Here is a 16,006-nt window from a genome sequence, read left to right as displayed (position 1 = left end):
TCATGTCTGACGTTTTTGTCAGTTATTGATCTTTGTTTTGTTTTTGTTTTTTTCTCAAGACTACTACATTTGGCTTATTTGTACAGCATCAGTAGAAAGTGTTAAAATTACTTTTTTAACATTCCAAGATATGCTGTGTTTTTACTAGTTTCTGTCCATGAAAGGTATAAATAAGCCCGAGTTTGTCAAATTTGGGACTAGATTTTGTAGTTACTGCTGACAAGCTGCCAAATTTTATGCAGAAATTTCAGAGCATTCATGAGCTCTTCAATTTCTTATAATGTAATGAAAATCTTTTGCTCACAATTTTACAAATGATAAGAAATTTATCAAATTCTGCAAATGCAAGAATGATGAGCTTACCAGTGAAATTCATCACCATTCTTTCACAAAATAGGTCACCTGCTTCTTTCCTTTTCAAATGTTATTAAAGGCAGAGACGTCTCCAAACATGTCATTGGGCATTGAAAAGTGTAGTATTTTCCTCTATGTCTGAAGATGTCATCATATCACTGTATCTGCATTATGAACGGATTCAAATCAGTTTACTGTATTTTCCAATTGAGTAGGCAAGAATATAAATCATTTGCATGTAACAACTACTGAAAATATTCCAAACGTAACCTAATATCTCTGTAATCAAACCAACCTAAACTTCTACGTATCCTAAACTTCTGATATTAGGGGAGGCGGAGATAGGAGTTTGTAAGCACAAATTAAACAATGTGGAGAAGCCCAAGCAAATACAAACCCAAATGGGTTCTCAGTCATTCGAATCTTTATTCTCTTCAAACATCTCTGGAATCTACAAGATAAAAAGGACACAATAACAAATATAAAGAACAGAGCTTTTATTCGTTTGGGAATCAAAAAATTGAGGTTAAGGTGACATGCATTACTGGTAAATTTTGTGTAACTTTTGAGACTTCGGTTTCCAACATCAATGGAATCTCACCATTTTTGTGCTATGCTTGGGATTTCTGCAGTAGATTAGCATTGTTTTTTGGTCTGAACCTCAGTGAAGTTCTGAACATTGTTGTAGCCATTTTGGCCTGTATTGGAGTTATTTTCTTTATTACTTTATGTTGTAATTGTATTATTTGCATATTGAAGAAGAATTTACCTATCTACTGCTGCTTTATCTAGCTCATTTTGCATTCTTGCTTCATGATCAAGTGGATTTGTGATTTGGGGCAAGGATTTTATCAACTAAACAGATCTTTTATAGTGGCACTGGATTTTTTGATTGTTGTTATTTTATATTAATTAGTTGGGGATTCTAGTGGGGCCCTTGCCCTTGAAAACACATAGTAAACATCTCTAAAATTATCCCAATCTTTTTTTAACACGAGACCTTAAAATCATTTGGGAAGAGGATCTTTTCTTCAATTTAGCTTTTCTGTTGACCACTATAGTCTGACCACCTTTCTTGGGAGATACCATCTCCAAATCATCATTCACTTCACCCACGACTCCTTCATTCGAGGAGAAATCCTTCATAGAAAAGTCTAGCACTTCAAATATGTAAAACAATTTTGAAATTTTTTAAGTGCTTGCCAAAGATACAACCATAAGTTTCAACACATCCTTCTGTAACAATTCCAAGACAATTACTTTGTTGCTACCTGTAGGCACATGCATAGGCTTCTACAATACATCCCCTTGTAGGTTTTGCCAAGGCCTTCTTGAAGGAAGTAGACACGGGACTATGAATCCTAGCTTTAGTGACAACTGGAGAAACAACCGCTGGCTTCACATGATCCTGATCAACACTTAACTGCTTTCTTTGTCTTAACTTCCACTAGAACCTTTGGGATCTTATCTAGTGAAATAGGCTTGCTAATGGGGGATGCGGAATCCAAAGGGTAGCCAGCAACCTGATGTTGAGGTTCACTTTCTCCCTTCAAGTTGCCTTTCCAGCTTTTTTTTTTTCTCTGAACACATCACCAACAAGTGACCAAGCTCAAATTAGTTATAACACTTGAATGCCTGCTCCTCATAATCTAGGGGCCGCTTCCAAATAACATCCCTTATTTTAGCTAGTTTCTATAGGGACACCCAAAGAGAAGTCCAACTGTACTAGAATATGTGCATATGTATTATGAGAGCACCTTAGGGTTTCAGGAGAGATGGAGATGAATTATCCTGAGTTACTGATGCTTCTTAGGGAGGGGGAAAGTGAGAAATGCAAAGGCAAATTAGGCATCCTTATCCTTATCTGAACAATTTTTAATCTTTTTGTTAAGGGATTTAAACTTGGGTACTAAGGTTTAAGAAAAAGGAAGCATTTCCCCAATACCATGAGCCATTGGCCAAATTATGGTCTGTATTGACTTTAGATTCACAAACTACAAGAAAAAAACCCTAGGCACAAGGATGAATCACAACAGGTTTCTCAAGAAAAGGTTTCCAACAATTCATTACCCATTGATGTAAATCTACGAGATTGGGTCAAAGATTGCTGAACCTACATATTAGAGCCATATCTGAGTAATGTTCAGTTTCTTCCTAAACTTCATTGCCCAAAACTAGGAGTGGAATCTTCTCTACAGATGTAACCATCCTCCTTGAGTCCCCATTCTAACTAGAGGGTGTGTTAGGATTCAGGTAGACCAGAGCAATCAAACAATATCAATTATAATGCAGAATTAAATACAAAAACAATAATTCACAACACAGATTTGTCGTGGTTCACCCAATGTGGGCTTCATCCACAGAGAAAATCCATCCAATTTCTTTTATTATCCAGCAAAAATTAGAACAGCCGTCCAATAATTGCTTTACATTGGTATCAGAGTAGCTTTAACCTGTCTATCCGTCAACCAATGGTTAATGAAAGATGGTCATCAGACATCTACACAGTCATTGGGAACCAGTAGAGTTGTGCCCAGAATCCTTGTTTGTTTTTAAGTTTTCTTCTATTTAGTGGATTGTACTTTTTTTTTGTTTGCGTACCTTTTTACCAGGAGGGTTTGAAGTCCAGAATGAAGGTTTTCATTTGCTTCGAGTAATTTTAATGGGCTGACATATGTAAAAAGATAAAAGGGCTTGGGGCACTATAAAGAGGCAAAAGACATCTAGAAAACAGATGATTATCTACCTTGGACAGGAGAAGAATTCAAGTGATTCCATTAATCACATACTAGAAAGCACAAGAATACCAAAGCAGGCACATTCAATGAAGAAAATTGTCCCCATTGGATTTGCCTTTATATCCACATTGTTTGGGATAGAAACTCAGCTCTGGCAGGTTCTAAGCTGTGCTGTCTAGCTAATATGTTTATGCCAATAGTTGTCTAGAATGGCAGTAGCTACTATAGGAGATCAGCAAGAATCCGTGAAAGAAAAACAAAAAGCAAGGATACGCATAAAAATTGAAAATGCAATTTCAAAGATCCTTATCTGCCAACTTTACTTCCTTATCTGGTTTGGATTTCGCTCTATTTAACAGCTCAGTCCCCATTGAAATTAGCAAGAAGAGATTGATGGAAAGAAAGATGAACAAATAAAATAAATTTTTAGATAATGATATCTATCGGCATTTTTAACATATTTTTTTCTAAATATAAGTATGCTTGTTTTAAAAAATTCCCTATGTCACCAAACTTGGAATACCATTTCTTGTCCCAGGCACCAGGCCCTTGGTATTCACATCGTGTTTGATATTATTGCTGCTTACTGAAATTTCTCATTGCCAAACATTTTACTTCATTTAGCAATCAATCTTTTCTAGGTTTTTCATAATGCTCCTGTAATTGTTCTTGAAGGCTAAAACCAAAGATTTTTAACATGATCAACATGCCCAATTGAGCTCTATGGCCAAGGTGAAATATTCCTATTATCATTCAAGGTATTGACATCACAACTGAGTTTAAGTGCTAAATATGGTTCCTTTTTGCCCCTGCTTTGATCGTGGTGATCCAATTGTTTCCTTTGGGCCTCATTTTGTACAAACACAAAAGCATCATATATTGAACCAATAAGAAAATTCTTGAGTCAAATTGACACACTTTGGCAAAATGATGAGCAAAGACGGTTGCCAAATATTCTTTCATATAAAGGTAATATTTTCCCTTAAATTTCATCATGTACAAGTCTAAGAAGATGGTTCTAATATGCTGGTCATTAAAATAAATAGTAATCTACATGCTAACAAATTTCTTTTCTGATCCAAGAAATCCATGATTGTGGATATAAACAAGACAAAATTTATTCACCTCCTTTAGTTAAGCAGGATGATACATTTTAATTCTTAGATATCTTAATATTTATGGTATACTATTTTGATTCACACTATAAGCAATTGTTCTCTTGTATGATTTTATTCTTGTGTTCTTAAATCACAAACATTTGATAAAATCCTGATCTTTGTTGTTGTTGGTCTAAGCCAAATGCCCAGGAAAAGTTTATGCGCATTAAGCATGCATACAATACTTTATTGGACTCAAATTCTCGCCTTAAGTATGATTTTAGAAACCATCAAGCTGATTCAAGTCGAGAAACTAAGAAGGGTTTTCAAAAGAGATCTGGAGATGAGGATGATTTCTATGGACTGGGTGAGATGCTCTTAACTTTTCTGTTAATTTTTATGATATTTATACTGTTTCAAAGGGATTCAGCTTTATGTGTTCTTGCATTCGGATTGCATAGCAGACATTATCCATTGTCCCTAGATCAGAAATAGTAAAGTTGACCTAAGATTCTCCAGAATTTATGCAACAGAGTTGCAGTTCCCTTCTGGCCTGGTGCCTACAAATATATATTTTTTTGTAAAGATAAGTGATTATCTCATGGGGGAGCTGGTGTGTATGGTGCAGGGGATATTTTTAAAGATCTACAAATATCTATAGGTAGATTTGATATACATCCTTTTTAATAGAAACAATAGATGCAGGGAGGTTAACTATATTGTACAAAAGTTAGCATATCTCTATGAGTAATGTGCTCGCAAAATAATGCAATCTAGTTTTGAATCTTGACATTGCAGAAGACTTCTTCCGGGATTTGGAAACAGAGTTCCGTAACTGGGAAGCCAGTGCAGATTCACAAGCAAAACCAAAAAGCTTATGGGAAGAGCTTGCGGTGAGTAGTTTCTACTTTTTTAACAAGTAAAACTCTAACTATGGTGGATTATTTCTTGTGACTACTCTGCAAGTCAGAAAATAATTAAACAGTGTTGCACCTAAAATAATTAGAAAATACGGGCATCACACAAATGAAAATGTGATTTAACTATTTTGATATATTCTATACATCCATAAAAAGAATATGCAATCTTTCATTCATCTTGTCATAATCATTGCTTTAACAGTGCAGCCATATGCAGGTAGGTGTGTTAAGCATATGTTTAAGTTTCCTAGACACTTCTGATATAATGGCTCTGTGGGACTTGATCTAATTCCTTATAGATTCTGTGCCTTATATATATTATATTATCAAGTTTAATGCATACAAAATATCCCCCCTTTGCATTAGTTACAAACTTACATGTTAGGTCAGTTGATTAAATAATAAGATATTTGAAAAGTGACAGTTATTAGCGTCAAAGCGATCAAGAACAAGAGTTGATTGCTCATTTAAAAGCAAAAGATGATAATAAGGCCTATCAATTGTCCATGTAAGCAAAAAATGGTAAGACCCGGTGATCCATAAACTACTTATATGCTTCACAAATTAAAACATCCACTTCAAATTTACTTTCTTTGCACCTTGTTGATATCAAGTTTGTTGGTGTTTTAGTTTTTCACTTTCATGGAAACATAAAATAGAAAAGTGGATGAGGAAATCCTTTCTATAAATTCATAGGGGAAGCTACCTGATTTAATTTACTCATTGTCATATCCCCTATATTGTAAACAATAAATTGTATTTAAATATATTGATGTATCGATTTATTCAAATTAAAAACAGATATGAATCTTTAAAACAATTAATCAATATATAAAAATATTTCAGAGCCTATCATTATCTATTTATTTTCCTTAAATATATTACATATATATTACTTGTATGTATTAATAAACAATAGATAAACAATTTATAATTAACAATAAATCAAATCAGAACTATTATTAATAATGAAAACTACCGATTGTAATAAATAATAAATACTAACTAAAATAAATAATGAATCGCTGGCTGAGGCACAAACTTTGGGAAGAGACTCCACCATAGGCAAGGGATGTGGCTTTTAAGACAGCCATTGGGTTCTACTTAACGGAAAAAAACAATGACAAAAGGAGGGGCATCGAAGGTTTAAAAAAGCAGTTTGGTCAAACTAAGACTGGAAAGGCAGTCACCGATTCTCATTGGTAAGGATTAATCACCATCAATTGGATAAATTCAGAACTTTATTAAGTTACAGGCAGTAACATCCTTGTTCTTGGTGGTATGAATGGAGATGTGCTTAATACACATGCTTAATATATGAAGCATGATAATGTTATTATGCAGAATTTAATAATAATAATATAGACTGCAATACGTATGACAGTCATATTTAATTTCATTACTGTGGCAGACCAAATCTGACACACGACAGATCTGTCTGCCACTGCAGCCACAATTATAATAAAAACTAATGATTTTAGGCAGCAGTGGTAATTTATATAGTAGGTAATTACCAAATATATTGGTAATATATATATATAGATTCAAATCAGAATAAGGATAATAGATTTATCTATGAAAATGATCTTAGCAAGATTTATATGTGCTATATATATATATACTTGATTATATTTTCTTAGATTATTTATATATGTGTGTATTATCTCGTAATCAATCAAAGGAATGAAAGGAGGAAGTACGTTAGGGAATTGCAGTTTACCGGTTCTCCCAAGCTAAGTAGGCCACCCCAAGGGATGGAATTGTCATAGTGGGACGTTCCTGCCTCTTGTGGGCCAAGAGGTGAGTTGTCATAGTGGGACGCTGCGCATTCTTGGGCTTAGTTGGGTTGAATAGTTTACAGGCGCCCTCGCAAGGCTTTCCTACCAAACTAAACTATGATTGAATATGAGTAGAAAGACATGTTTATCATTCTATGTAATATATTTGCTATTAATCCATGTATTTATTTGTCTATTCCTAAGTTTATTGAATGACTAGATGAAGTTACTCTTATATATTAAAAAAATGATAAACTATATTGTGTTATTACTAATTTAGGGAAAAATTCAGGTAATCACAAGTTGGGGACATTACACTCGTAAACTAAAGCAATAAACAAGCCTGCTAATATAAACAATACACAATTTGTTATTTGGCAATTTGCACAAAGATAAAATAAATTAGCAATTAAACAAGCCTGCTAATATAAACTGTACATAATTTGTTCTTTGGGGATTTGCACAAAGATAAAATAAATTAGCAAGCTTGACTAATATGTTTTTTATCTTAGGAGCGAGAGCATGAGACTTTGAAGAACTGCTATTCTCACTAATGAATTTTCTCAATTTATAACATCTAAAATGTAAACAAAAATACTATCCAAAGATTAATGTAGAGATCTTTGTAATTGTATCAGTGATCCTTAAGAAAACATAACATGTGAAAATTGCAATGCTGAGATGAAGAATAGATGAAGCCAATCGATTATAAACATTCAAAGTTGTTTCGTGGATTTGAACTTCAATGTCACACAAAGCTAACACATATTCTTATTAATTGGATCCTTCATTAGACGATTACAACACCTGGGATTGGACTTGAATGGAAATTTGGGTAGCATAAGAAAGCTTCGACTTCACATTCTTCACACAAAAACACTTTAAACAATTCAATTTGACATAGAACTTGAATGGTAATTTCTATAATATATGTCTAGCGTCAACTTTCATTTCAATTTGTATAAATGACACATTTATAGCCTTTAGCTAGAATTTCTTGATGTTAAAAAAAATACTTTGAAAGTATTTCTATCCCCATCCTCTAAAAATAATATAAAAAATTACTTTCTTTTCATTTTTACTTTATCTTGGGCATCTGAGTTAAGTGCTTTAATTTCTTGATTTTTTCTTTAATTTGTTTAAAGTTTTTAATTGATCCTCATTCCCTCAGAAAAGCAATAAGATATTGATATGCTTCATCTTGGGTGCCACTTTGAATGGATGGCTCAAATTTGTTACTTTTTCTTTTTTATTTTATTTTATTTGATGTTCATCCTTCATTTGGGCCAGATACTAACTTGGACATTACTTTTGTTTTGTTTCCCAATTTGTTTTGGTAAGAAAAATGTGCTATTTTTGTGCCTGATGAATTTGAGGCACCCATTTTCTTTTTGGTGGACGTTTTGGAGGTTCTATACCACTAACACCAAGTTATGAAAATTGGCAAAGTTAGTACTTTGTGAAACTTTCTTCACTTGATGCCAAGGAGTAGAACTTGTGGAGGTTTTTGCTTAAGTTGTGAAAAATTGGTGCTTTTGGAACTTTCTCTCGTTGATGCCAAAAAGTGGAACTGTTGATGTGTTTTTTAGGACTACGTCTAACACAGAATAAAGTTTACCAACGGTCACTCTATTCTCTCTTGATCAAAGCTATACCGTGTGCTAAGATTGCAAAAAAGTTAAAATGGCTAACTCCAAGGTTCCTTTAAGCTTGGACGTGACTCAGTCAGTTGATGAGTTAGCTGTTAACCCAAGGGGCCTTACACATTCATTTGAAGAAGATAAGCAAATTTGTGCAAGTTTGAGGATTTGATACGAATTATTTAGCTTTGAAAACAATGTTTTTGCGAGACTTTTCGATTTGGAATATACTGAAAGTAAAATGAGGTAAGGGTCTAGAGAGCTATGCTATGACTAATCTAGTCCTAAGAACAAGGAGATGAGATCACTCATGCAAAATCAAACCACTCTTTCGTTCACTAGCAAAGCACAACTACACGAAGGCGGTGCAATCTTTAGAGGATGTGTAGAGGTTTTTCAAATCACCAATGGAGACCATCAATTCAAACAATCCTCATTGATAATCGAAGTTAAGCATACACATATAATGGAGGCTCAGGCTAACTTTGCAAAGTATGCAACAATCAGTTGCACACAAAAAGTATGAGCTCGGACTCTGCAACAAGTAATCCTATCAAATCTAGTTCTTCTAACAACATAAAGAAAATCTACTTTAATTGAAGAGAGCGAGAACATGCAAGCTTCGAAACAACACAAGAACACACCAACAATTGAACAATGTATTAAGTGTTTTCTTCAAAAACTCTAAGCAACAATCTCTCCTTTGGTAGTAAATTGAGGGCTTCCTTTTTTGATCACCATTATTACTAACTTCCTGGTTTCTTGCTCCTTGTTGAGAATCCTGGCTTGCAGCTAGCGCTTGGATAACCTTAGTGAAGGCTGGCTTCACAGGCTCACTAACCTTCTGGACTGTTTCTTCTTTCTTTGTCACAAGAGCACTTTGCGGGGCCTGTTCGACTGTTGCAACATTCTGTTCTTTTGGAGCATCGAGTGAATTCTGCACCATCCCGATAAAGCTTGGAGGCTTCTGCAAAGCATCAAACGCATCAGAAGAGACTTGTGGCACATCTTGAACGACATTTGTATTTGGGGTCGGGCTCGAATTGTTGGGAGCATTTCTTTGAACATTTGTCGTGCCCTTCGGAGCACTTCTCATCATAGGAGCATCACTTAGGCTTCCCGACAAGGTATCCTTGATTTTAGGAATCTTCATTAGTTCAAACAAGAGCAAGCTCACCTTAATTTTCTTGAATTCCTCCAGAACATAAGAGCTTAACCTTTTCAATTCCTCCCTGGGAGGATTATCTTGCTGTCTCCTTTCTACCTGTTGAGCAGATGATTGCACTCTTTCATTTTGAGGAGCGACTGCTTGTCTGTATTTCGACGAATCCCTTAGAAGACTAGGAACATTGCTGGCATTGGGATTCGTCGGAGTTGAGAAATTATTCGGAGGAATAGATGACGTTAGTGGTTCTTGATTCCGATAATTTCTTTGATATGCCTTTGGAGCGGCATTTCCATTTGACTGTTGAAATGCCTAAACCTCGCCACTCGCCTCCACTAGAACACTGTTGTTCAACGGAGGGAAAATTTATCCATCTTTAACCAGAGGTTCATTAGGCGAAACTTTTGATGGATCTTGATACATTAGCGCCTCCATAGGGCCATTTGTTGATGCTGGTGGAAATATTGGATTTCCCTATGGTGGCGTGTCTTCTTCAAATTCAGACGGGAATCTAAAATCCCCTATGATCAAAGCCTGATCATATCTTTGTGTCGGGACTATCTCATGTCCCATTGTCGGAGGATTTTTAGGAACATCAGAATTCTTCATTTCCTGCCTGAAGATGTCAGCAGCTACTTGGAATTCATGACATTGTAGCTTAGAATGCTGATTGGTATTGTGTAGATTGCACCAACTTGACAAAGTGACTTCTACAAGAAACACTTTATCTACCGACCTGTTGTTGGAGGGTGGTGGATTATCTAGTGGCGAAGGCACATCCCCATTGTTTGGTGCAATATTCCATGTTCTCTTGTGGAATCCTTGATTATTGTTATTGTTATTTTGAAAACCATGGTTATTATTCTGATGTCCAGTACCGTGTCCTTGATGGTTTTCTTGATGATTTGGAGGATTATTTTGATATCCTCTATTTGCACCTTGATGTGCCTGATAGTTCCTTTGCATGCTCTGCATTTGGTTATTCTGATTTTTGAGGTAAGTTACCTCAGTTGACAGCCTTTTCACTTGTTCAATCAAATGCTTCATCTCGTCCTTTTCTTCTTGAGTTCTGGATGAAGTGGTTGTGTTCTACAGGTAGACTAGTTGTGATGGCGGAACTTGTGATATCGAAGCTCCTAGATGAGGCACCAATTGATTTGTAGGAGCGGGAACTGGGTTGATCATCAGGACATAATTAGTTGCTCCAGATTGTCCAAAGTAGGTAGGCAGTGTTCCTGTTACAATTGCTGGTGATCGAAGGCCAATCTTAAAAGTTTGATCACAGGCTGCCTTCAGATCATTTGGGTTAGTTTGTTGGACAAACATAGAGGTGAAACAATCCAAGGCTACATAGTATATGTTTCTAGCCACCTCATCATTCACATTATATGGCGAACGCAACTTGGAATAAGCTTTGGAATCTATTGTTGAAGGTGCCAATCGGCTCCCGTTCTTGTCTTCTTACCTCAATGAATTGCCGATACACCTCTGTCGGGGAAACAAGCAACCTGAATTTTGCCAAGAATGTGTCCATCTGTTGCCAAGTTCCAATTGAATCTACAGGTAGATTAATGTACCAGTAGAATGCTTCTTCACCCAGTGAATACAAAAATAGCTTGCAGGCGACATCCTTGTGTTGGATATCTCTATTTTGGAGAGTATCCTCGAATACTCTGATATGCTCTTCGACTGTGCGATTGACATCATTAACATAGAACTTGGAGCAAAAATGCTTCGGATTCTTTGGCATATCATGATACGTAGTGAAAGCTGCGAGAGGGGAAGCATTTGCCGGATGCCAAGCCACTCCTTGGACTTGTTGCCGTTGTTGTTGTTGGTGTGCCATCACAGGTGTTGGTTGTTGCTGAACAACCCCTGGTGTCGATGTCTGAACTAGTCCTTGCCGAGCAATTGCACAAGCTACTCTCTGTATCGGTTGTTGCGGTAGTGGAGTCTGAAACAAGCGAGTAAGATCTCCTACACTTGGTGAATCTTGACTTGTAGAGGCAACTTCCTTCTTTCCACATTTTGGCCTAAATATCAACTCCTGAAATTCCTTCACTCCTGGAGTAGATCGCAAAATCCTTTGATGTCTTTCCGATGAGAACGAATTAAGACGATCTAGCTTCTTAAATCACCAGTGACACAGAGCAAGTGGAAATCTTTGGTTAAGCAGGTCTCTTTCAATTTCAACCGCAATCTCAATAGCCTTCTCTCGTTCTCCCCGTAATACCAGATGAATTTTGTTGTATTGATCTTCGCCAACGCTTATTCTCCGAGCAAGATTAGCTAATCCAAAAATAATATCTTCTTGATGATTGTGGAATCCCAAACTAGGCTGCAAAACAGGAGGTGAACTTCTAGTACCAGGCAACAGCATTTTGTGTCATAATTCTTCCTTGAACAATAGGTTTCTTCTTCGGTGAAAATTCTTCAGGCCCTCCTAGTGCCAATTTTGTTGACATGTTTTTTAGGACTACGTCTAACACAAAATAAAGTTACCTACGGTCACTTTACTCTCTCTTGATTAAAATCGGGCCGTATGCTAAGATTGCAAAGAAAGATCAAACGACTAATTTCAAGGTTCCTTTTAAATGTGGACGTGACTCAGTTAGTTGATGAGTTTGCTGTTAACCCAAGGGGCCTTACGCATTCACTTGAAGAAGATAAGCAAATTTGTGCAAATTCGAGGATTTGATACGAATGATTTAGTTTTGAAAACAATGTTTTTGCAGGACTTTTTCGATTTGGAATATATTGAAAATAAAATGAGGTAAGGGTTGAAAGAGCTATGCTAAGACTAATCTAGTCCTAAGAACAAAGAGACAGGATCACTTGAGCAGAATCAAACCACACTTCGCTTCACCAGCATATCACAACTACACGAAGGCAGTGCAATCTTCAGGGGTTGTGTAAAAGGTTTTCAAATCACCAATGAATTCCATTAGTTTGAACAACATTCATCCAATAATTGAAGTTAAGTCCACACATAAAACAGGCTCAGACTAACCTTACAAAGCATGCAACAATCAGCTACACACAAAAGTTATGAGCTCAGATTCTACAACAAGCAATCCTATCAATCCTCGTTCAACTAACAACTTAAAGCAAATCTAATCTAATGAAGAGAGTGAGAACATGCAAGCTTCAAAACAACACATGAATACACCAACAATCAGACATGTATTAAGTGTTTGCTTCAAAACTCTAAGCAACAATCTTTGAAAACAATCTCTCCTCTCGCACATTGGAAGAACTAGCTGGCGACTGCATCCTTTCCACCCTTGCTCTTTTTTGTAGTGGTTCTTCCTGCTGAATTTCCTATTGGGCTTCTTGCTGAACATTCTTCCTTTTCACTATTCGCGGCCTTTTCAGAACATTCCTTCCTTTTCCAGGATCAACCTCCTTTTGTTGAACTTCTCCTTCACCTTGGGCCTGTGAAGATACTCCCATAGCCTCATTGTGGGAATCAAGATTTCCCATCAATTGGAAAGTCAGGTGGACATTTCCTTCTTTTAGCCTTCTTATATGCCGATCAACCTGTTGTGACCATTTCACACATCGCCCCATGCAAATGGGGGCCCCTTCTTTTTGCTCGTTTTGCCTGTTCTTTTTCTCTGCTTTTTAGGGTTTTGGTAGTTTGTCAGTTGTCTGGATTAAGGGTCAAGCCTTAGGGTTTCTGTTTTGTCGTTTTCAGGCCAAAATCTAGTCAATCTTGAGAGTTTTTCAAGCTTCCTTTCGTAGGATGCAATTTTGAATAAGGTGAATTCGCCAGAGGCTAAGTGAGTTGGTCTATTTTCAATTGGAATTTTGAATGAAGAGTCTAAATTTGTCTAAGTGTGAGTGATGAAATTGCGAATTTTGTCCAATTGAATGATTTTGACCAAATTTTGAAAATTTTGATATTTGATCCCGGGTATTGGAAAGGTCTTGTTTTTGCCTTGTGAAGTGATTGTAGTCCCGAAATCATGATATTTTGGCCTGTAGGAGCAAAATCGCTCCTGTCCCTCAGTGAAGGACCGGAGCTCGTTTTCAAAAATCTTACTGTCCTTGCAGGATCCAAACGAATTTCAAAGTGGAAGTGATAAAGGGAGGCATAATCTTTCCGTTGAATATAATTTGAAGAATTTCACAAGCGTGGAAATGTCCCAGGAGTAAAAATCGCTCCTGTCCCTCAGTGAAGGACCGAAGCTCAAAATCAAACATTGCCTTGTCCTTGCAGGATTTGAACAACTTGACGATTTGAAGAGATCAAAGGAGATATGTTTTATCAATTGAATATAACTTGAAGTGCCTTCGTGAAGGAAAACGGACCAAAAATGCAAAGTTCGCTCCTGTCCCTCAGTCAGGGACAAGGGCGAAATTCAGTGTAGCTCCCGTCCCTCTCCCAGGGACCAGAGCGAAATTCCTCATAGGGCAAAATTTGGGTGAAGATTGAGCAAGTTTTGAGTTTGAAGCAAGAAAGGAGGATGAAATGAACCCGTTGAATACAAATTGAAGATTACAAGACATCAATAGGAGACTCAAATTGGCCTAGGCGCTCCTGTCCCTCAGCCAGGGACTAGGGCGAAATGATGATTATCTTGCCTTCCATTCAAGTTCAAACCACTCCAAGTCAGGATACAAGGAGGCAAGGACATTTTGAAGCGTCTTGACGAAGGACGAAGTTATGAAGATCGCCAAAATGAAGGATTTGCACTAAAATGTCTAAGTTCACTCCTGTCCCTCAGGCAGGGACCAGAGCGAAATTTTCAAATGAGGCCAAATTTAAGTTGCCATTCACATTTTAAATGTTTGAAAGGGAGTAAAAGGCATCGTTTTGCACTTTGAAGACAATTACAAGTTAATATGATGAAGATTTTGCACTAAAAGCCCAAGTTCGCTCCTGTCCCTCAGTCAGGGACCAGGGCGAAATTCAGTGTAGTTCCCGTCCCTCTCCCAGGGACCAGAGCGAAATCTTCATGAAGGCTTAAGTTTTGAAGGTTTATCAAGTTTCAAGTGGCCAAAAGGGATCAAAGGACCTCATTCTTCATAGTGAAAGCGATTGCAAGTTGATACAAACAAGGTTGAGCCCAGGATGCTCAAGTTCGCTCCTGTCCCTCAGTCAGGGACCAGGGCGATAATCATCATACTGGCTAATTCCTTCAAAAATCGCGCCAAGTCAAGATTGTACAAGGTTACACAAGGTCTAAGGCGTCTTGAGAAGATGATATGAGAGGAAACCAAACGTCAAATGGTGATCAATTTGAACAAGGAGACAAATTCGCTCCTGTCCCTCAGTCAAGGACCAGGGCGATTTTCATTAAATCACTCATTTTTCCTTCAAAATCATGACAAAGCCAGGTTACACAAGGTCGAAGATATCGTTTGGAAGGCAATGAACAAGAAGCGAAGGTTGAAAGATAGCAAAAGTTGGCTAGAACATAAAGTTCGCTCCTGTCCCTCACCAAGGGACCAGGACGATAATAGTCATAAAAGGCACTCATCCACAAAACCAAGTCACTCAAGTTCGAAATTCCTTGCAAAATGCCAGTTTCAACATGAGGATGGAGGTTTCGAACGTCAAAGGCACAAGAATCAAGGTCAAAAGGATAATTCGCTCCTGTCCCTCTCCCAGGGACCAGAGCGATGGGGTTTGTATCTTTCCCTTCTCCTAATTTTTGGCGCTAAAACAATTTTTTTTAAATTTTATTAAATGCTAGAAAAAAATCGATAAATCAAATTGATAGCATTTAAAAATTGCGCTTGGATATTTAATTAATTAATTTTGCCTATTTTAATAATCGAATTAATTAATTGCAAAGGCATTAAATGAATTAATTATTATTTTAAATAAAAATCAAATTGGAGCGCTTGGATTTAAATATTTTATAAAAGTCGGCCCTTGTTATTTATTTAAAAAAAATCGTTTTAATTTCTTTATTTTGGCAAAGTCGGCCTAAGGTAATACATAAGGTAAGCGCCTATAAAGGGAAGGTGATAATTTCATTTTCAAATCATCATTTCACTTTCATTCATATGCGATTTGGAGAAGACAAAGAGGTATGCGATTTGTATTTACAAGGAGCGAATTTCATAAAGGAGAAGTGCGAATTTCATTAAAGAAAGGTGCGAGCATCATCTTCAAAGGGGAGTGCGAGCTTAGTTTCAAGTGAGGCGAACTTGCCAAGACTACGTCAAAGACCCCCAAAGGTGGCGAAGTTGCTAGCTTGAGAGAGATCACGTTGAAGCCACCAAATTTCAAGTTTTGCCTAGGTATGGCGACCCCGAAGGCGGGAGCATCCACCAGTCGTCCAGCTCTCATGAAGGAAGAT

At 36.9% G+C, this 16,006-nt stretch overlaps 1 protein-coding gene across 1 annotated transcript in view; it reads left to right on the top strand.

The window, feature by feature from the left end:
• LOC131077279 (uncharacterized) overlaps positions 1 to 16,006 on the top strand; it is a 72,718-nt gene that overhangs the window by 13,991 nt on the left and 42,721 nt on the right. The window contains exons 2-3 of the mRNA XM_058014735.2: positions 4,388 to 4,556; positions 4,988 to 5,082. Coding sequence (XP_057870718.1) covers positions 4,388 to 4,556; positions 4,988 to 5,082 — 264 coding nt within the window. The remainder of the gene's footprint in view (positions 1 to 4,387; positions 4,557 to 4,987; positions 5,083 to 16,006) is intronic.

Source organism: Cryptomeria japonica, chromosome 8 (genome assembly GCF_030272615.1).
Source record: "Cryptomeria japonica chromosome 8, Sugi_1.0, whole genome shotgun sequence".
NCBI classification, from domain to species: Eukaryota; Viridiplantae; Streptophyta; class Pinopsida; order Cupressales; family Cupressaceae; genus Cryptomeria; species Cryptomeria japonica.
This window is presented reverse-complemented; position numbering and strand designations above follow the sequence as displayed.